The following is a 20,428-nucleotide window of genomic DNA, read 5'->3' as shown; positions in this document are numbered from 1 at the left end:
GGCATGAGACTCTCATGTAGGGTCATCAACCTTCTTTTTGGCTAGGGATTTAGGAGGATTTGGTATACACAGACATGACATTTCAACGGAGAGTGGCTGTTGGATGTTGCATAGTTTCTTTCTGCTACATAAGAACCTGTGTGTCCAGAAATACCATTCCCTGAACTGTCTTCACTGCAGTGTTTCTGTGTTGGGTTGTCCTGCCCACTGGCCTCCTGGGCAGCTTTTCTACAGGCACTTTTTTCTACTTTTTCTACAGTCTAACAGTGGTGTCTCACTCCTGCAGTTATTCCTGTTGCATCCGCACCTTATCAGTCGTCTTCTCTGATTAACGTGTTTTACTCTGATAGACCTTCTGCTTAAGCAGCTGAGAAACTTTTGAGCAGTCACCAGAGGCTGTGAAGCAATCCTTCGTAACAAGTTTGAAAAATACTGTGCAAAAACGTAATAGTTAAATCAGGGCCATCAAGATTGCACCAAATAACATTCAGCCTTCACTCCATTAAGCAGCATTCAGAATCTGTTGCTATTCTGATCTTTTTTTTTTTCTATCATTCCTTTCTTTTTCCCTGGGCTTCTTCTAAATTAGCCTGTTTCTCCCATGGCAGCCACAGTACCTGGCTCTCGTTTGTAAAGAAAGCAGCAAAAAGCTGCCTGTGATCTGAGAGCCACTGGCTGAGTGTTTAGCTTCCATGTTTCACCTCTGCCTGTGGTGCATGCTGTCCTGCTTTACATACCAAGCAAGCAACCTTTCTTGCTTTTGCCAAAAGGCCTTAATGCTTTCTCATACCATATCCCCAGCCCCCCCTGAGATGAGAAGTACCTCTTCACCGATGCAGCTACACGTTTCTCTTCTTTCTTCTACCGGCACAGCGGTCCTCTCCGACCTAATTGAGACTTTGCTCATGTTCTTAGGAAATTAAATTACTGCACAGCCAAAGGTCACTTATGTCCGCAAAATCTTGCTTGAATGATGAAACTCTTCTATTCTCCATTTTGATAATGTTTCTTAAATTTGGCACATTTTTTTTTTTAAAAATGAGCTTCATATATACGAGCTCCCCTAAAAGCTAGTGTGTGTTTTTTATGATGCTCAGGTGAACTAGGGAGGGCCTTTGCCTTGTAGTGCCGTCAGCATCTGTGGGAATCTGGGAACCCACAGCCTATTTCTGGCTTAACTGCAGACTTAGATCCTGGGTGAGTCAGGCTGCCTTAGTTTCCTAATTAGAAGAATTACCACACCTACCTTCCACCGCTGGTGGTGATCGTGCCTGCTCTGCCTAAGGGTGCATGCATCGAAGCATCTCCAGCCTAGCAGCCCTGCAGAGCCCAGCACAGGCTGGGAAACCTGCCCCAGAGCCGCAGGCAGTGTGATGAGTAAGCTGCTGTGAGCATCCTGTTCTCTGTGCTTTGCTGCATTGGTTCAAAGCAGTCTCTTTGTCTCCGTGCCACAGTCATTGGGCAGTAGCTTCAGTTTGCTACCTGGAGTGTGTCTCAGGGGGGACATGCGGGCATTGTGTGCCAGCCTTTCCCCAGGGCTCCCCGGCAAAGCAGACTGTCCTCTGTTTCCCTACAGTGTTGCTCTCAAGGATTGTTCTTTAATTAACCTTTCAAGATGAGATGAGTAAGTTTCAGATCTGTCAGTTATCTTGGGAAGCATGAGGACATGTACTTCTTCATGCACTTAAGTGCAAAATCTCAGATCCTAATTAAAACAACTAAAACTTTCAGATGAAATGTCATTGATTCTTTCTTAAATCTATTTTTATGTAATTCAAGTTTTTACTTCCTCCTGAGCCAAAGTCAAGCTGTGCCAGCAGCCTTTGCCAGAATCCCTTTTTCTTTTCCCTTCTGCATTGGTTTTCCTTTGCTTATGGAGATGCAGGGACCTTTTTGCTAGAGCTGTCACCTTTCCAACTGTAGAGGTCCAGCCAGCACCCTCTTTCCACCTGTGTCAAACCATAATGAGGGAGAGAAATTGTTCTCCATAAGTGCTTATTAGCATTTTGCATCAGTCTTACTCGCTTTTCAACTCTTAGGTAATGTTTAGGAATAAGCACTAGCTTGTAGGCTAATAGTTTTGTTAGACTCTTCGGGGGGCGGTCGGGGGGGAAAGGGACAAACAAAAAGCTTTCAGCAGGTACATCAGGAAGCAGACCTTTGCTCTGCTGCTTTTGGTGCTGTGTTTTGGACAAAGGTAAATAGGCTGTTTATTTTTTTAAATAGCACTTATAGTTTGTGGGGAAAATTATTTCCCACTTCTCATTTTACTCTAAAAATTGATGAATATTTTGAAGTAGAAAAAGCATCAAGATGCTTTCAGCCTAAGTGACCTGAAATATGAGTTAGAGAGAGATGCTTCTCAGAACCTTCCCTAAACCAAATCCTTTTATTTCCAATGCTACGGATTTTATAATACACCTTTGTCATCCTTTGTTCTTGGTACCTTGGCTAGATGTAGCCAGCTTGATTTGAAACGTGAATCTGGTCTTGAGATTGGAAAGTACCTTCTATTACATGGGCATGTAAGCAGACAGTGCTCTTGCATATAGGGATGCTTTTGCATATAGGGAAAGGAAATTATAGTAGTGGTAGTAGCTCACTGCAGCTAGGTGGATAGAGATGTTTTATCTGTCTTGGGAGGGTCACTCCAGTTATGTCTAGGTAGATGGATAGCAGCTGGAGGAGACTGGTTTGCGCTTGCTTTTCCTTTATGTCCTACGTGATGTTTTCCCCTTCCCTAAAGGAGATACCTTTTGCTCAGACCTGCTTTGTCATATTGCAGAGTTCAAGATGTGCATCATACAGCTGTGTTAAGTAATTGCATCTCGGGTAGCCCTTTTCCCAGTCATGGTTAGTGTTTCTCAGAAAGAAGCTGTCAAAAGAGAAAGCAAGGTTGAACCTGCTCCCAGGACAGGAAAAAGGTATTACTACTGAACACAGAAGCAATTTGATTATGTAGATTAAGCATGGCTCAATCTATCATAATCACTGTAAAGAAGCCATTTAATTTTGTACCTGTTTGCATGAGTATTCATTACTGCCGATAAGCAGGTTAGCTAGGGAAAGATTTCTCAAGCAGAAATGTTGAGGCTTTGATACCAGTGAGGAGATGCAGATAAGAGCAGGAGAATGCCATGCAAATTAATTTAGGTAAACCTTTATGTACATATATACATATATGTATGTATTTTTAGAGGGGTAAAGAAGGCAGATCCATTGAGAACAGCACTGCAGACTTGTAACCAAGCCATCTCATTGTGGTGAGCAGGCGGGTGGTGGTACATGCTGGATGGATGCAGAGGTCTCCTGGTGCCTGGGAGGAAGGCTCTCAGAGCAATGGCATAGCAGCGCTGTGAAAGCATCTCCTCTGCCTGATCAAAGAGAGCAGAAATCCATGTATGTGTTTTCTCACCTTGTTGTTGCTTCATTTTAATTTAGGGGAGTCTAGAAACAGTCATCTAGCCACAAGTGAAAGAAGCAGGCTCTGGTACTCCAGGCTTCAGGTTGTTAGGCATTGTCATATGATGGGAGTATATTCATAATTAGTCTTGCATCTCTGAACTTCTCTTTGTTCATCTAAGAGGATGGAAATACTCCCTTCAAATAGGTTTTTGGTGTGTCTCTTCAGAAAATGAGCTTTTCTTCGGTTTATTTTTCCTTTCCTCTGAACATTCAGGTTTGGTAATGATGTCTGGCTTTAATTCTTTAAATAGAAACCTATAATTGTACCACAATAATCTGGTCACTTAATAGGGCTGTAATCTTGTTCACTGATGAAAAGTAGCCATCCTTTGTTTCCCAGTAGCCTAATAAATGGTACACAATGTACACAGGAGCTAGTCAGGGACTCTTGATAATTTACAATCAGCAAATTGGCTTGCTTCGCTGGAATTAATTTAGCCGATACAAATTATTTCGGGAAGTGATTCATTGCCATTTTAAAGCACTAATTAATTTGGATGACTTATGAACATTAAAAATGAAACCTCCTTTGTCATTCCCAAATAACTAAATGCTTATTCAGTGTCATTCTTAAGCAACTTGTATTGACTGTAACTACATCTCTTGTAGCTTGAAATATGAATTTCAGTGGGATTTTTGGGGGAAAACAAGTGTAATACTTGATTTTTTTTTAGATTTTTTTGTGTGTGCTGCTTTGCTGCAATTTTCAAGTCTCAAAATTGGTGAAGATTCTGACTTCCAGCTTCAGCTCAGTGTTGTTCTATTTTTGCAGCATCCTCAACTAGTTGTTCAAGTGTTGGTTAAGATATACCTGGGTAGTAATCTAAAGCTTATGAGATAAATGCCTGCCTGGAGTGATCAGACCCAAGCTGTCCCTTACCTGCCTCTGATACCAGCTGTGGCACAGGTAGCAGCATGAGTAGCTCTAACCACAGTACTTTTGGGGAGGGCACCTGCTGTTTTCAGATTCATCCTTTCTTTCCTAGACCAGGGCTAGTTTGTGTGCAGCATCTCCCAAACTGGTATTCGTACACGTTATTCTCCAGTGCAGTGTCACACTACTGCTTTATCATGGAAATACGATTGTCTTCATCTTCTCTCTCGTGATTGAAATGCACAGCAGTTTATGGGAAGCGGGGAATGATCAGCTTTTAAAAAAAGCAAGATGTGTCTTTGATCAGGTTTATTCTACTGTTTTTTCTTCCCTGCCTGAAAATCTTCAAAGATTTTTCTTCCTCCTGTGGAAGCTGTCTAAGCCCTGTAGCACGTGTGCTATGAAGCTCACAGCTGTCTGTGTGATGGCTTCACACTCCTCTTGACATGCCCTCTGCTCTCTGGCCATTGGCAATGCTTTAACCAAGAAGTGTTTTCTTTGCCTTTTTTTTTACTTCGCTGCTTCACACTTTCCTTAGTAGCAAATGTATTTTATTTCTCTTTCATCCTACCTTTTTCATGTCTATTGCTCCCTTACTCAATTGAAAATCTCAAATCCTTATTAAAAATGAGTGAAACCCAGAATATCAAAAGATATATCATGCTTGATATTTTTCCCAAAAAATTTTAGTGTTACCTATGTATACTGCACGACTATTTTATATGCTGTTTCAAAACTATTTTCATATGCAGAATAAATTTTTTACCTTGCTGAAAAAGATGTTGCAAGTTCAGCATGTATGCTCCTTTGTGCTGAACATGCTCGTGTACTTTCATTACCCATATCTCTTCAAGTGCTTATTTTGGGCTCTATTTTTTCTGTGGCTAAGGAGAGTTAATTAAAAATACTCAGGTGACTAACAATATTTTATTTCCTATCACAACCCTTGGAGTCCAGCCACAGAATTTTTTGCGGGGGGGAGAAGAAATAATCAGACTGTTATTAACAGTTCACACATTATATAGAAATCTGTGTGTTGAACCTTTGGTCCGTATGAAAGACCATCTTGATAACGTGATTATGCAAATGACAGGCTTTAGGAGAAAGCATTTAATTTTGAGTCTTACCAATATTTTTCTCCTTCTGCAGAAATGTTCTTTTTTTTGTATTGCCTTCTCCCCAGTTGCAGAACACCCTCTGAGCTTCCTCCAGGTCAGGGCAGTGGAGCGTGGGCAGGGGTGAAGGGAGCTGGCTGATCCCCTGGTAACTCCGATCTCTGTCCACTGTGCTCCTCCTGTCTGGGGTGGGGAAGTGTATCGCACCGTTTATTTTGCTGTTTCGGGGCTCAAGGTGGCATGCCAGCGGGTGGCTGGTACATCAGCACCTATGTTAACTCTTCCTTTCCGAAATGCAGAGCAGCTGGCCGAGCCACCGCTGTGAACAGAGGGGATGAGTCTGTAGCTTTTGTTCAGCTCTGGAAGTTCAGGTCCCCTGTGGTACTGCAGCACTCTGATATTCTCGCTTCTATTTTAAGAATAGCTTCTTCAAGAAATATAGGTAGCTTAGGCTTTTCTTCTTTTTTGGTTTTAACTTTACATTTGCAAACTTGGTTTCTCTCTCCTTCTGCAAGGTGAGGCATATATCTTTCTTTTCCCCTGCATAATCGCAGAAAATTGCCAAGGAGTTGATGTTTTTTTGAAGTGAAGGCAGATCAAAGTCTCACATGTTTCTTGAATGAAGACAGCATTTACTCTTTCAGACTTTTACAGCTGATGTTTGCCTGCTGATGAGTCTCTCCTAATGCCAAGGCAAGTAGACAGCATGCTGTAGATAAGGAGGACTTCAGACCTATTAGAGTCATCTCTTTCCTAGAGCGAGTGAATGACACGGTAGTCGACATAACTCTAAGTGCTGTTGACATTGCAGTTCCAGTAGGTGATCCCAATGGTGCAGCTGTAGAGATAATGGATTGCAGTTCATTGCTGGTGGAAGCAGAGGTCCAAGCAGGCTCTCGTTGTTTCCTAGGCTTTAAAAAATAAGAGCATCCCAATGCAATCACAAATTCTATCGCAGTGATACACACTGTGAACTGGGGATGCAAAGAAGTCTCTCTGTGGCTGTCATTAAACTTCGAGGTGGATGTTTCTCTCCTGTTGGGACTCTGCTGCTTTAGTGACCATAAATTCTTTATTCAAGTATGGGTTTCATAACAGATGAACCCTAGTCAGGATTTCACCTGCAACCTGGACTTCATTCCTGACTCTGTCCCCAACTCCCTACTGAACCATAATGTTACAAGGTACAGGCTGAAGTGCAGCAGTATGTGTCATGTGGCCCTTTGGGTAAACTATGTCCCAAACAGTACAACTTAATAGAAAACTAATTGTACTAGGGTGATACTCAGGGTTACCCTTATGCTATATATTGAAGTGGAGAGAGAAAAAGAGCAGACTTGTATTCAGAGAGCATTTGCTTTTAGAATTAAATAGTTGAACAACTCTTTTCCCTTCTCACCCAACCTCTGCAGTGTTGTTGGGCCCCTTGATCTGAACTCTGATACAGAACCTGCTGGGTTCTAGAGACACAGATTAATTTATTGGGCTGTTGTACAGTTTAGGGGTTGGTTGGGGTTTTTTTAGATGGTGCTTGGAAACCTACTTCACGTGAGTTGTAAGCTCTTCTCTTTCCATGCTTGTTCTTAGTGTTGTGCCTCACTAGCATTTCCCCCTTTATTGCCCTGGGAATTGGGGGTAGCAGGCGTGATCTTTCTCTTCCCTGACAACTTTTAGCCTTTGGGCAGGAAGGCTAATCCATAGTATTTTCGGGGGGGATTATAATGTATATTATGTATAGTGTAGTGTCCTGGAGCAGAGCCCTGTGAAACCAGTAAGGCATTGTAGGATCCAGGCAAGTTTTGTGGGTACTGAGCCAACATCTATTGCCTGATCTCAAGTTCCAACTAAAGCTGGTCTCCTCTGAGTCAGAGCATCTCCTGTGCAAGCAGCCTTTGCTTTACTTTACCACTGCTAGGTTCGTGCTGGCTTTTGGGTTTTTAAGTGCCATCTGTCTGCTCAAGTCCCTGGTTGGCACGAAGTGCCAGTGAGATGAGGTCTGAACGCTCATAGCTAACCTCAGTGAGTCGGGCAGTATTCAGCGTTTTGTCAAGCAGATGAAGGGGGTCGTTTCAGATAGAAGCTGCAGGGATAAAGCTGCGTTTCTCAACGCTTAGTGCTAAAGGAGGACTGTGGTTCAGACCAGCAAGAGCAAAGTGAGAGAGAGTAAGGTATGTTTTGAAAAGCCATTGGCATTGGGCTAACCACTGCCTTTGAAGTCTGCTTCAGTGCAGCAGCAGAATTCCCACGTCAAGGGTGTTTGAAACCCTTGCTGCTGGTGGTCTACTGTCACTGCTGTTTGAAGGTGGGTTTATAACCTCATTCCCTCTAACAAGTGGCACTGCCTCAGTTACAGTCAAAGCAACCTCACAATTTTGTCTTTTTTTTTTTTTTCTGGTTCTCCATATTCTTCAGCATATCTATTGATGGCAAGGCCTGCCAGGCCACCACCATTCAGTAGTCACAGCTCATGAGCTGCATCAACCTTTTGCTCTAACGCTCCTAATTAAGCAATTTTAATGGCAGGATTTAATGTTTTACAGAGTCTAAATGAAGTGGAAAAATATGAACTGGGTTGGCTTTTTTTTCCAGCACAAGATTTTGATCAGATAATTTAACCTCTGGGTGAAATGGAAGTAGAAGCATTTATGCACAGGTGGTTTTCTCTGCAAAAATGTTACTTTATGTAGGTCTCTGCATTAATATTGTTACTGCTTGGCTTTGGGCAACTGCTCTGAAGGTTTTCATATGTTTCCTGCCCTTCTGTTATCAGTAACAAAATCCCAGAGCATTTTGAAACCCAGTAACTTGTGACCAGCTTAATGCCGGTTATGTTGCAAGCTAGTAAAGCAAGAATTAAGGCTTTTATGATACTCTTTGTAAAAACAACTGCTCAGACTGGTTTTCCAACAGCAACACAGATTTGTATCTTTTAACCTATTTAAATAAGACTTAGTTTCCTTTTTGTGGTGTCCTGATCTATTTCTAGCTAATGCTGGATGAGCTAGCTATGTGCACAGAGTGAAAATAGTCACTCCTTAGAAAGCAATCTCGTGTCTGAATTGAAACTACCTGGATATGTAATTAGGATATGTAATTATTTTATATAGAATACACAGAGAATTATAATAATCAGTCTTTCTGAAGAAAGAGAAAGCCAGTATGGCAGGAAAGTTATGTTTAGTGATTTAATGAGTACCTTTTAGACAGAAATGATACTGTTAAATTTGGGGTTGTACGGCTGAAAAGAGTTGCATTCGCTCTTGCACGAAGTGTTTTGAATTCTGCGAGGGAAGTGCTGTTCCAAACAGTTACATCTTTTATATGTTATTGTTATATCATAATCATTTCTGAAGCTCTTATCTAGTTGCTAAAGCTGGAGAGAAGTGAGCTGTTTGCAGTACAAGATTTTCTGGTTTTACTTCAGTATGTCTGAAGTGAATATTAAGTTAAGCAAAGAGGTATAGCTGGGGCAGCCTGGGGAGCTGGTAGATGAGACAGTGCATTGTTTCCCGTTTATAATAATGAGAGATACTAGAGGGAAGATAAGCAATATTACATATACTGGGAAGAAAGATTGGTTCAGATCTATTAAATAATAAAAAAAAAAGTTCATTTTGCCTGTAATCTGCAGATAGCACATAAATTAGCTGCAGCAGAAGCTGCTTCTCTCCCCGCTACCTGCGCTGGCAGAAGCTCAGCATCACTAGCCAAGTCTCCAAATGTAAATCAGGCATACATGATTTTTTTTTTCTTCCAAGGAAGACCTTCTACAAAGCAGACTGCTCTGTCCGGGTTTCTTCCAACCAACAAGTAATAGCAAGCCAGTCTAGGCTGGGGAGTATGTGCTTGCAGGATGTCTTGACTTGTTTAGAGTGAAATATCCTTGATTAAAATAGGAGGTTAATAGTGCTTCTCTATGTGCCTTGCTTCACAACTGGCATATTAGCTCCAGCATTTGAAAAGATAAATTTGGGCCAGCAGGAGTAAGAAAAAAGAGAGAGGGAGGGGAAATGAGCTGGCAGTAAAATACAAATGTCTTTGTTTAGTACAAAGATTCATCTCACTGTCAGCTTTCTGTTTTTGTTAGGTTCATACTTGGCTTGACAATGTGAAAGAAGGAATTTAAATGGTTAGGAAATGCATGAAAATCCAGAGTAAAACAGGAGTTAGCAGCTTGTGAAACTTTTATTCTAGTGTTACAGCAGGCAGCAGCCTGCACTGGGAGCTTGGGTGGTTTTTTGTTTCAAAACTTAAGAATATATATTTACCTTGCCAAAAGTAAGTAAAGATCTACACTGAGAAATCACTTTGCTGATGCTCAGATGTTTGTATAAGAAAAATACCACTTCAGAGATTTCTTTTGAGTAAATGTTTGGCTAGATGTACGGTTACAGGGTGAAGGGGTGCAGTTTGGCTACTGCTTTCCTGTTGTATCCTTGAATGCAAAATCAAACCTTGTCCACGTCTCTTGGCCACCCTCTGCAGCGATCCCTTTTCTTCCCATCATAAGGTTCTTTGGTGTTTTTGGTTTTGTGTTGTTTTTTTCTTTTCCCTCCAAGAGCAGAGCTGTCTGAGTGCAGAAGCAGGGACAAGAACAGTCTCCTCGTAAGCCCACCACAATCACTCAGTCTTTGGGTTATGCTATTAGTTGTAATCCTGGGAATTACCCATTCTAGAGTGGGGAGAGGAGCTATGAAAACTCATTTTTGTACAGATTTTTGAAGTTTCCATTGTTTCCCTTTGCGAGCAATGTTGAGGTTTATGATGTAGACACAAGTGTATTCTTGGCCTGGTTGGGACTTCTGTGTTAATTTCAGGTAAAATATGAATATGGAATTTGAGCCTATCTCACTACAAATCAAAGTTGAAGTAATGGATGTGATGCATGCCAAGCCCCATCATCTCAGTCTATCCTTATTCAGAGAAATGCATACTGTCTATGTGCCACGTGCGGCTTTTTATTTTTAGAGGCCATTTTTTATACTATCACTTATTTCTTCCTTGAAAGCTATAGCTAGGGCAGTAGATGATCATGAACTCTTCACAGGAGCTGTTCTGTTCATGATTGTAGCAGTACACATGGGTTTGTGACAAGAAATGTCATGTGTGGTCCTTACAGAGAACAGTTGGTTTTATTTGCTTGTATTCCACTGTATTTTTGTCTTGTATTTCTCACTATCTCTGCTCTGAAATGTTTGAGGCATCATCAGGCTGAGAGAAAAGCAGGGGGTACCTGCTGCACACTCCAGCTTCGGCTTTGTGGCATCTGAGGAGTAAGTCAAAAGCAGCATCTCTTCAGAAAGAATATCTAAAATCAAGGGAGAATGAAGCAGGTTAGCTTAAAAAAAAAAAAAAAATCAAATGCCAGAAGTGTCTGTCTGTCTCTCCTCACCCTTTGTCAGCAGAGCACAGGTTTGTATTCCAGTATTTATGTAGCTGAAGGATATTATAAAATCAGAAGTACTGTGTTGCAATACAGGGGGTTTTGTTCACTCCTATAATCCCAGTAGGAAAATGACATGGTTTTCTTTCTTTATATACTTGAGTCTTTTTAAACTTCCTTTCTTGCTATTAGTGCCGTTGGTAGCTTAATGGATTTCTTGATTGTTGAGCTCCTCTTTTTGATACAGTATTGTTAGTCTTTGCATGCGTTCAAAATGACAGGGAGTGTTAAAAACACTCATTTCAATTTGAGGTATCTAGAGATAATTTTTTTATACCCACTGTGTGAAAATAACTTGAACAGTAGCAGAATTATCCATTGTAAGAGAGATGATTTTGCTTGTGAATTGGGTTTAAAGATAAAATCTGCCTGCTTCCTGAGTTGTGGATTTCCTATTCATTGCTCTGTTAAGATTAATCGGGAGCAAGACTTAATCCAGAACAAAGATGATTGAATTGTCCTTAAACAGCGATGTAGAACATTACCCAGATCTCACTTTATTGAAAGCCTTTTTCGGTCTTGCAGTGCTGACAGATCACGAGTGTGTGAGAGCTGCTTGTGAGTACGTCACATGAAGAAGGATGCTTTTTCCTCATTTGTTGGCTCGTTAAAAAGTACAATGCTTTCTGTTTTTTGAGAATTAAGTTCTTAGGAGGTGTTGTATGGAATGGGTCAAATCTGTGTAGTATATTAACTAGAAATTATTTTGGCATGCAGTAAGAAGGGTTCACTCTACCTGCAAAAGCCTCTGGTGGCTTGAAGGTCTGCCGTTAAATGAGCTGCTGCTGGGTTTGTGGAGTGGCCAGGATGGAAAATTAAGTACCGTGACGCAGCTTTGTTTCTTCTTTCGGAACCCAGAGAAGGACTTGCTCAGGCTTCAGCAACCCAAGCCCATCGGGCAGCGTATCCAATCCACCACTCCCCTTTGCTGCCACCAGCCCCAAATGTTCGCTGCCAGTGATGCTAACAACAAAACCATGGTTTTAAGAATTAAAGTTGGGGCTTTTTTAAATCTGTTTTCCAGCAGGAAGCATGTAGAGCCATCAGGTTGTCCTAAATCCCCCATTACAGCCTAGAAAGGAGTACGGATGTCATCTGGTTCTTGCCTTTTTGGAGGGCCAAGGAGAGAGCACAGGGGGAAGCATCTAATTCAAGGATTTCCAGGCTGTGACTTGTGATGTGTGAGCTTGACAGCCCTTCAGTTAATTTCAGGACTGCTACCTGAGAGCAGGCTGTGATCAGTAATGTTTGGGAGCTGGCAATACTTATTTCAGATGCATGTACAACATTTAGAATTATAAAAAAAAAAAAAGATGGGGGAGGAGCAGCTTGTTGTGTAATGGCCTTGCTGTAAGGACACTGGCAGGCAGCACACCGTTGGCAAGCTGTTCCCTGGAGTTTAGGAGCGTATTCAAGGCCAGGAGATTTAGGGACTTATTAATGGCACTGCAGCTTCAGGTCCTGCTGTTAGCTGGCAGTCACGGAGCAAGTAAGAAGGGAGCCAGCAGTGCCACGTTTAAAGCTGTTGGGCATGCATATGTGCCCTGTGCAGCATCTCTTGCAGCATCTTTCTTCTGTCTAGAATGATTTTGACCTTCTGAGTTAAACTTTCCCAGTTAATGGTATTTTCCTATTATTTGAATCCTCTTTTCTTCAGCTTATTTGCATGCGTTACATCATGTCTCATTTAGGATTTGATACAGTGAGAAGCCCGGGAGAAAAGACAGTGTTAGAAAAGGCTGTTTTAATCATGAAATTTTGTAGGACTGGAAGCTGCTGGGACCGTCTGGGACCAGACGTGGGCAAAAGAAATATGTTTTGTCCACCATTGCAGTCTTCCCAGAGCAAAGTGGAGGTCTCTGTCTGCTTTAGGTGAGCCAACTAAACCAGATCGTTCCCCTCCATACATGTGCATGATCCCGTAATGTGCCGAGACAGCTGCCCAGCTGCAGTGGCCCACCGCGTGGGGACAGCCCTTGGACAGGGTTTTGTCTGCAGCATCCAGAGCTAAGTATAATTGCCAAGAGTTAATCCAGCTCAGTAGTTTAAAGCAAGACTGTAATCATAGTTTATTGGTTTTGTATTAAAATGTTGGGGGTTTTTTAAGTTCTCATTAGGTTTAGCAAGCTGGCTGTAGAGGTGATTACATTCTGGTTGGAGAGATGTGCATGGGTGGAGCAGGGCTGCATGTCCTGAGGTTCCCCTGCCCGCTCAATTCTTCTTGCTGCTTCAAGGAAGAGTCATTTGCCGTAAAGCCAGGTTTGCAGCTTTGATTGAAAATGACTGTGCAAAACCCCATCAAAGCCGTGCATGCCCCAGAGTAATTTAAAAAAATAATAAATCTAAAAGGCACCTTGAAGTGTGTGAGCTCCCTGGATGCCAGGGGCCATTGCCTGTAGTTTGCTGGTGTCCCCAAGCAGGACCTAGTAAATCTTTGGCTGCATGAAGAGCCCAGGAAAAAGGGAAGAAAGGGAAAAAGGATGAAATTATTCTCTGTGGTTTGGGACGATTATTAAGTGCTGGCCCGGTGCCTGATGACTGTCACTGGCTTGCAGAAGTGAGAGAGAGCTCAGAGAGGTGGCTGCAACTGTATAGCTGAGAAGTTGTGCTTTTAATTGCTAATCAGAGTTACCATTTGCATTTGGGGTTTTCCTTTTTAAAGAATTACATTATATTACACAAGAAACTGCTGGTATTGTTTATTTATAGCACGACCAAACAGGTAACTTGCTCTTGCTGCTTTGCTGGTATATCTGTATTTCACCTATTGCCTACTTTTGCTTTCCCATCTGGTTTTTTTATGACTTCTGTCATGACAGCCCTTGTTCTTCTAGTCCTTGACTCCCCTCCCGTGCAGACATACAATCTTGTAACGTTTTTCCTTTTTGTCTTCATAAACAATAGGCAGGCAGTCTAATAGTGCAAGCCCAAAGTCAAGGGAGCTTTGCAGATTCAGCTTGACAGCTCCTCTCTCTGAATTATTTAAAGGCCATAAACAAAAGAAAGCCCATCTAGAGCTTCAGGTGACTTCTCATCCAGTATTGTGGAGAATGCCTGATAGGCGAGTCCCACTAATTTTGCCCATTTTAATCTATGTGATTTAGTAGAATAGCAAATGCAATTAGAATTCAGGGGCTACCTCCTGGTATTCCTTAGGGGAGGGTAAGGTGAAGGAGAGAGGTGACTGAGCAAGTTTGGGGAGTGGGGAAAGTGGAAGGTGAATGAAAGAATGGGGAGTTTCTCTCTAGTAAAAATTATATGTAGAGCTCAGATATTTTTTCCCCTCTTGCAATCAATGAACTTGTCTAAAGACATCCTTCGTTTTTCTTCTGACTTTAATCTTAGTCCTTGGTGGGGTTTTGAGTTGTTTTTCTTTTCTACATCCTTTGTTTTTAAATGTAAAATGCTTTTCAACAGCTGAATGACCCAGTGATTTCTGATTTCTCAGGTGCATTTTTGTTGCTGGTTTCACTCATCCTTCTGGATTCGAGGGTGTTTTAGATGGATGGGATTAGGGAAGCAGGCAGCAGAGCACAATTGAGTCCTCTAGATGATGCAAAGTTCATTATTATCTTTTGAATAGTTCATTCTGCAGAACGAAGTAGGGAAGATGTCATGCTTTGCATTTATTGTACTAAAGCTATAAAGCTGTACTCTCATCATTCTTAATACCAAAGGCATAGCTGTCTTCTCTTCCCACTCCCTTCTCCCCCGAGATAAATGCAATGGGGAAAACATCAGTAGTAGGATATTAGAGAAGCAACCTCATACATGTCACCTGCACTCTGTATGGTTTTTTTAATGAAGTTCTTCACCTTTTATGTACAGTCAGACCTTATTAAAATTCAATTTACTGTACTGTCTTTTTCAATACCAGCTATAAAATTTGGTAATCAAAGCTGATATTTTGCAGTGTGGCCTTACTTTGAAAACTGACCTGCAGAAATGGCTTGTGGGCTTCAGTGTATCTGCTTTCAGAGATTCCATCATCTTCCAGTTTACAAATGAAAGATTGCTCTCTTCCAAACAGCCTTGCAGACCTGCCCCAGCTCAAAATCCAGTTCAGCTCCCTTTTGCATATGGTCATAACAAATTTACAAAAACTATGCTAACTGCAAGCCAGGCCAGCTTTAGAGCTGTTCTTGGCTGTAGGTGAAGAGGAGATTGTTCTGCTGGCTGGAGGAGGATGCTCTGCTCTGCTGCCCCATCCTTACCTGTGCTACCCTGTACCACAGGAACAGAAGACAGGAAACAGTTAACACAACCCTATGACTTTATGCAGGGAGAAGATTTAAATATAACTGGGGTTTTGTGTAGTTACTGCTCAAGAGTAAATTTCTGTTTATGACTTTAAACACAGTTTTGGGTATCCTCAGAACCTGCTGCTTGCAGGTATAGGCTCTTGCTATATTTCATTGCCAATCTCAAGTTTATCAACATCTCTTCTCCTTCATAATTTTCCTGCATGCCTGGCTAGTGAAAATATTTGCCCACTGCACTTGGGGCAGTTTTGAAACAATAATTTGAGGAGATGGCTCTTATTTCTCAGGACTAGAGAAGGCCGTGTGGTTTGGTACAGCTTGCCTAGCCTTGTCTGCCTTGTGGGAGGATTCAGGTGTGTAATGCTGTGCTTGATCCTGTTACAGCATTAGCTGAATTGAATGCTGAAGGAGAGGCAGCAGGTTATGATCCTTTCAAGATTAATGGAAACTTTAGTTTTACCTTAATTAAACTTCCATTCCTTATATCGAAGTCCTCTTTCCCAAATCGGTGTATGTTATAAATAGCATTAGTATAGGTATGAAGCTTATATGCATGCTAATGTTTGTGCCCTGATTTTTCTCTGCAAGAAACAGTTTGTCTCTTCTGTTATCTCACGGGGTCCTGGTGATTTCACTTCTGTGGCACATGTCGCATAGGAAATACAAGAACTATGTTTCCTGTACTAGCTTATGCAGCTACGAGCTGGGCCACCTTGCAGGCAGGTACCCTTCCCTCTTCTGTTCTTACCACTGAGCAGCTTCCAGCCCTTTGGGTGGAAGTAGCCTCCAGGGATGAGATATTTTTGCTCTCCTGCTGTGCTTCCCTTCCCTTCCCCTTCCTGTAGCTCTGCTCACCCCGCAGATGTGTAATCCCCCACCCTCCCTGCCTGCAGCCTCGGCTGGAGATGCAGCATCCTTACATGCTGTCATTTCCCCCCCCTCCCCCAGACAGCATCCTCAGCGCTGACACTTAGACCTGTGACTCTGTTCTTGTTGCTATTAAATACACTATTCCTGGCTTAAAGGGAAACGAAAGCTTTGATTTCCGTGGGTGCCGGGCTTTTGGCCCATCCAGTAACACAGTTCGAAGGCTTGCATTGTGTCAGGCCAGTCTTAAAGGTGGAAATTATTTTTGTTAGGACGATGCAAAGAAGTTACAATCGGCAGGAGATGCAATGGATGAGGTGTGTTGGGTTTGTGTGGCTAGGGTTTGGTAGAGGGGGCTGTAGGGGTGGCTTCTGTGAGCAGATAGCAGAGGCTTCCACACCCAGTGGGGCTAATGCCAGCTGGCTTCAAGGCAGGCCAGCCGCTGGCCAAGGCTGAGCCCGTCGGCGGTGGCAGCACCTCTGGGACAGCACATTTAAGAAATGGAGAAAGAAAACTGCATGTTCAACAGGAATGAGAATGTGAGAGCAGCAGCGCTGCAGGCACCCAGGTCAGGGCAGGAGGAGGCCGGGGGGGCTCCAGGCACTGGAGCAGAGATTCCTGGGCAGCCCGTGGTGAAGCCCCCACCCCATGGGGGGGCAGATCCCCCCCTCCCCCAGAGCAGGGGGTGCCCGAAGGAGCCCTGATCCATGGGCAGCTGCGCTGGCACAGCTCCTGGCCGGGCACGTCGGGAAAGGAGCCCGTGCCGGGGGCTGGGGGCAGTTCTGACCCCACGAGGGCCCAGGCTGGAGCCGGCTGTGCCCGGGGGGCTGCACCCCGCGGGGGGGACCCAGGCTGGGGCAGTGTGAAAGAGCTGCTGCCCCTGGGAAGGGCCTGCATTGGAGGGGTTTGTGGAGTCTGGGGTCCTGTGGGAGGGACCACCTGCTGGGGAGGAGGGGGAGGCAGGCAGTGTGTGGGGTACTGACCCCAGCCCCCATTCCCCGTCCCCCTGCACCCCTGTGGGTGAGCAGATAGAGAATTTGGGAGTAAAGTGGAGCACAGGAAGAAGGGAGGAGCAAGGAGATGGTGTTTGAAGATTTGGGGATTATTTCTCGTTACCGTAGTCTGACTTCTCAGAGGCAATACGTTAAATTTTGTAGCATGTTTTGCCCATGATGGTAATTGGTGAGTGGTCTCTCTCTGCCCTTACCTTGACCCATGAGCCTTCAGTTACATTTTCTCTCCCCTGTCCGGCTGAGGGGGGTGACAGACCAGCTTCGGTGGGCACCTGGCATCCAGCCAGGACCAACCCACCACACTAGATGTTGTCCAGACAGCAGGTGACAGCTCCCTGCCCCAAACCGTTGACAGCCAAACAGTATAAAATGAACAATAGCAGAGTATGAATGCGTTATCAGTTTTAAATAAATTGATTTCCTCAGTCCATCAGCCATTTCACGAGTTCCTGCCAAAGTGTTCCCCTCTTGCTGACCCAGCCAGCCTGACTCGGCTTGGCTCCCTTCATCATTCCTGACATCTCCTATGATTAACCTGTTCTCCTGTATTGATTGCCACCATCTGTGGTTGTAATGGATTAATTGTTCTTCCACTTTTGCTTTGAGGGGATGGTTTCATGTGAAGGGTTTAGTAAGGCTTTTCTTCCCACCCTGTCCCACTAGCACTGGCCAGGAGGTGTTCCCCACCAAGTTACACAGTTGCAAGACCTCCAGAGGTTAGTTCAGGGTTTTATCTGCCCTGTCTTAAGCCTATGGTAGCTTCAATACCTTAATAATAGCCAAGCCTTTTTCTTTCTTGCTTTAATTAGGTGAATTCTGTGTTATTTAATCTTCTGCGTGCCCTGTCTCAGATTGGGAGCCATGCAGGAGCCATCGACTTTGTGATTATTGTCTCATAAGCAACTCTGTGCATCCTTCTGCTTGGAGAAGGAAGGCTTTGCATCCTACCGTCGTGAGACAGACTTTGTGTCTATACTCAGGTCCTTAATCATAGAGATCCAGTTCCAAAGATGTTGAAGAGATGAGCTCTCTGGGTTTCAGTGAGAACTTGTGAAAATCCACCCAGCTTTGCCGAGAGGTGTGCACTTGGGTTAAAGGGACTGGCAGCGGGCATCATCAGGGTCTGAAACGTTTCATCACATGGTAATTGGGAAACATAAAGTGTTTCCACAGCATGTAATTTGCATACAGAGCAGAACTCATGATTTTTGGAAAAATTGAGGCTGGACTTGTTCCAGTATGAGCTGTTGGACCGAATTCTAGATGGCTGCCAGGCACTATCAAAAGAGCCATCCCTGATGCTTTGGGCAAACCAATTTGGCTGTCAGCTGTACCCTTAGTCCCAAAACCAGTGTTTTTCTGTACCAAATGGGGAAAGCAAACAAAACTGCTGGATCTAGAACTCCTCTAAGTTGATGGCACAAGGGAGCATGTCCTCAAACAGAGCTGCCGCAATAGCATGGGTGCCACCATTGCCTGGGGCCACTGTGGGGGTTGTCACCTGCGTGTGGGAAGGAAAGAGGAGATGGCAAGATGGGCTCTGTGTGGCCTGAAAGACTGGTTAAACTATGGGTTTGTAGAAAAGTGAGGATACTGGGACACCTGATATTTTCCAAGATTCATGACTGTTCAGCATGTTGTGAGCATACTCGGTGTCAATCGGGAATTTCTTGCTCTTCTCCCATGCTCCTGGCATGGGAACCTGGTGTGAAACTCGCCAAGGATTGGATGAGTTGTTGGAGCCCTTGAGGATACACTCAGTGTAGATCTAGGACCTATGACTGCTGGGCAAGTGTCCAGCATCCCATGAGCTTACATGTGTGCATAGTGTGAACGGTGGGGTGGAAAAGGGTCATTAAGTGTTCATCAAAACCTTGGGATTTAGCTGGGTATCAAGTTGGACCCAGCGCATTCAGCTTCACCTGGCAGGCTGTTGCAGTTTAGGGTTGATTTTTAGCATACTTGACAGCAGTGGTTTGTGCCCCTAGTCTGTTTGGGAGAGGATCACAGCTGGAACAGATTTCTCATCAGCAAATAAGTAAATAGTGCAGTTCAGAAAAGGAATGTTTATTAGGAGAGTTAAATCTCAGTGGTATTTCTCCTTGCTTTCTCTCTTCAGCACCTCATTGTGAACATCTGGATTAACCTTGGGCAAATCCACTGAGTCTGTTGCCTCGGTTTCCCCACATGTCAAAGCAGGATAATACTCAGCTACCTTACCAGAGCATTTGTTACATTTAATTAATGTTGTAATGTGTCTTTGGTTCCTCTGATAAAACGTGCTGGGCGAATGCTAAGTTGTTTTTACTGATTGGATTGTTAATTAAATGTGCACATATAAATGATTTATTGGCATTAGAGAACTAAGACTTAATAATTTAAAATATTAATGCCAAGGTGGTTGGGTCAGTTTTAAGCCTGTATCATTCTGCTATTTAGAGACTGAAAGTAATGGCACTGGGAGAGGAAGGGAAGCAGGAGCTGGCCCAGCTAACAGCTTATTCTGTGATATTTCTGTTTGGGGACTGGTTTGATAACAGGATCCAGATTCCAGTGCCTGGCCCAGGGAAACCACTGGCAGCATCAACAGCACGCTGAGAGCTTCATAGAGCACAGGAGATGCATCACCTAGCAGTGATCCCTCTTGGCCCAACTTAGAAACAGTTTGTCGGCCTTCGGAGGAGCGTGCATCAGTTCAGCACAGCAGCTGATGTGTGGTATTCACTCTTGTGTATCAGGAAAAAGCATTGAAAGAAAGGTTATCTGGGGCATGTGTGCGCCTGCAAGGCTGCTGACTTGGGTCACCTTCTCCTGTTGAAAGCTCCTGACCCAGCAGTGGTTTGTTCCCACAATAACATGGTGTTTCAGTGTCTAACCTTAAGACTTCTACCTCCTTATATTCATCTATCCTCTGTTCTTTATCTAGGCCGATGTTTCTGAGGTGGATGTGGGAATGAGCTGCAGCTGACAGCCAGGCAGGGACCAGAGGAACAGATATGTCATCCTAGTGCAGTAATGAGTTTGAGGACCTAGAAGAACAGAGCTAAAAAGAGAAGGCAGCCTGTGGGAGCAGATATGGTTGGTTGATTGGCTACTGGGACCAGAGAGGAAGGTTAACTGTTCTGAACCCAAGGAAGTTGTGCACATTGGTGTGGGTGCTAGTATGTCGGAGGCGAAGGCGTTGCAAAGAAGAGAAAATTGTTCTGTAAGTAGGATTTTCAAAGGTGGATTCACAAGGGGAGAGAAGGGAAGGTGGGAAGATGTACATGGTGCTGTGGAAGAGGCAGTTGAAATTCAAGAACAGAGTGCTGGAAGCAGGGTTTGATGAGAGATACCATGCAAGGGACAATGATCTCACAGATACAAAAGCCCTAATGGGTATATGGGAC

General features: G+C 43.6%; 1 protein-coding gene and 1 non-coding gene across 4 annotated transcripts in view; both read left to right on the top strand.

The window, feature by feature from the left end:
* The window catches only part of COP1 (COP1 E3 ubiquitin ligase), a 127,751-nt gene that overhangs the window by 95,547 nt on the left and 11,776 nt on the right, over positions 1-20,428 (top strand). Inside the window, exon 19 of one of the 3 annotated variants that reach the window (XM_040610116.1) lies at positions 1,111-1,193. The exons of the other annotated variants lie outside the window; for them this stretch is intronic. Coding sequence (XP_040466050.1) covers positions 1,111-1,178 — 68 coding nt within the window. The 3' untranslated portion in view covers positions 1,179-1,193. Of the gene's footprint in view, positions 1-1,110; positions 1,194-20,428 lie in introns of those variants that run through there. 3 annotated transcript variants of the gene reach the window in all.
* Positions 12,663-12,807, top strand: LOC121095959. The gene has a single exon (XR_005830282.1).

Source organism: Falco naumanni, chromosome 11 (assembly GCF_017639655.2).
Source record: "Falco naumanni isolate bFalNau1 chromosome 11, bFalNau1.pat, whole genome shotgun sequence".
Lineage (NCBI taxonomy): Eukaryota > Metazoa > Chordata > Aves > Falconiformes > Falconidae > Falco > Falco naumanni.
This window is presented reverse-complemented; position numbering and strand designations above follow the sequence as displayed.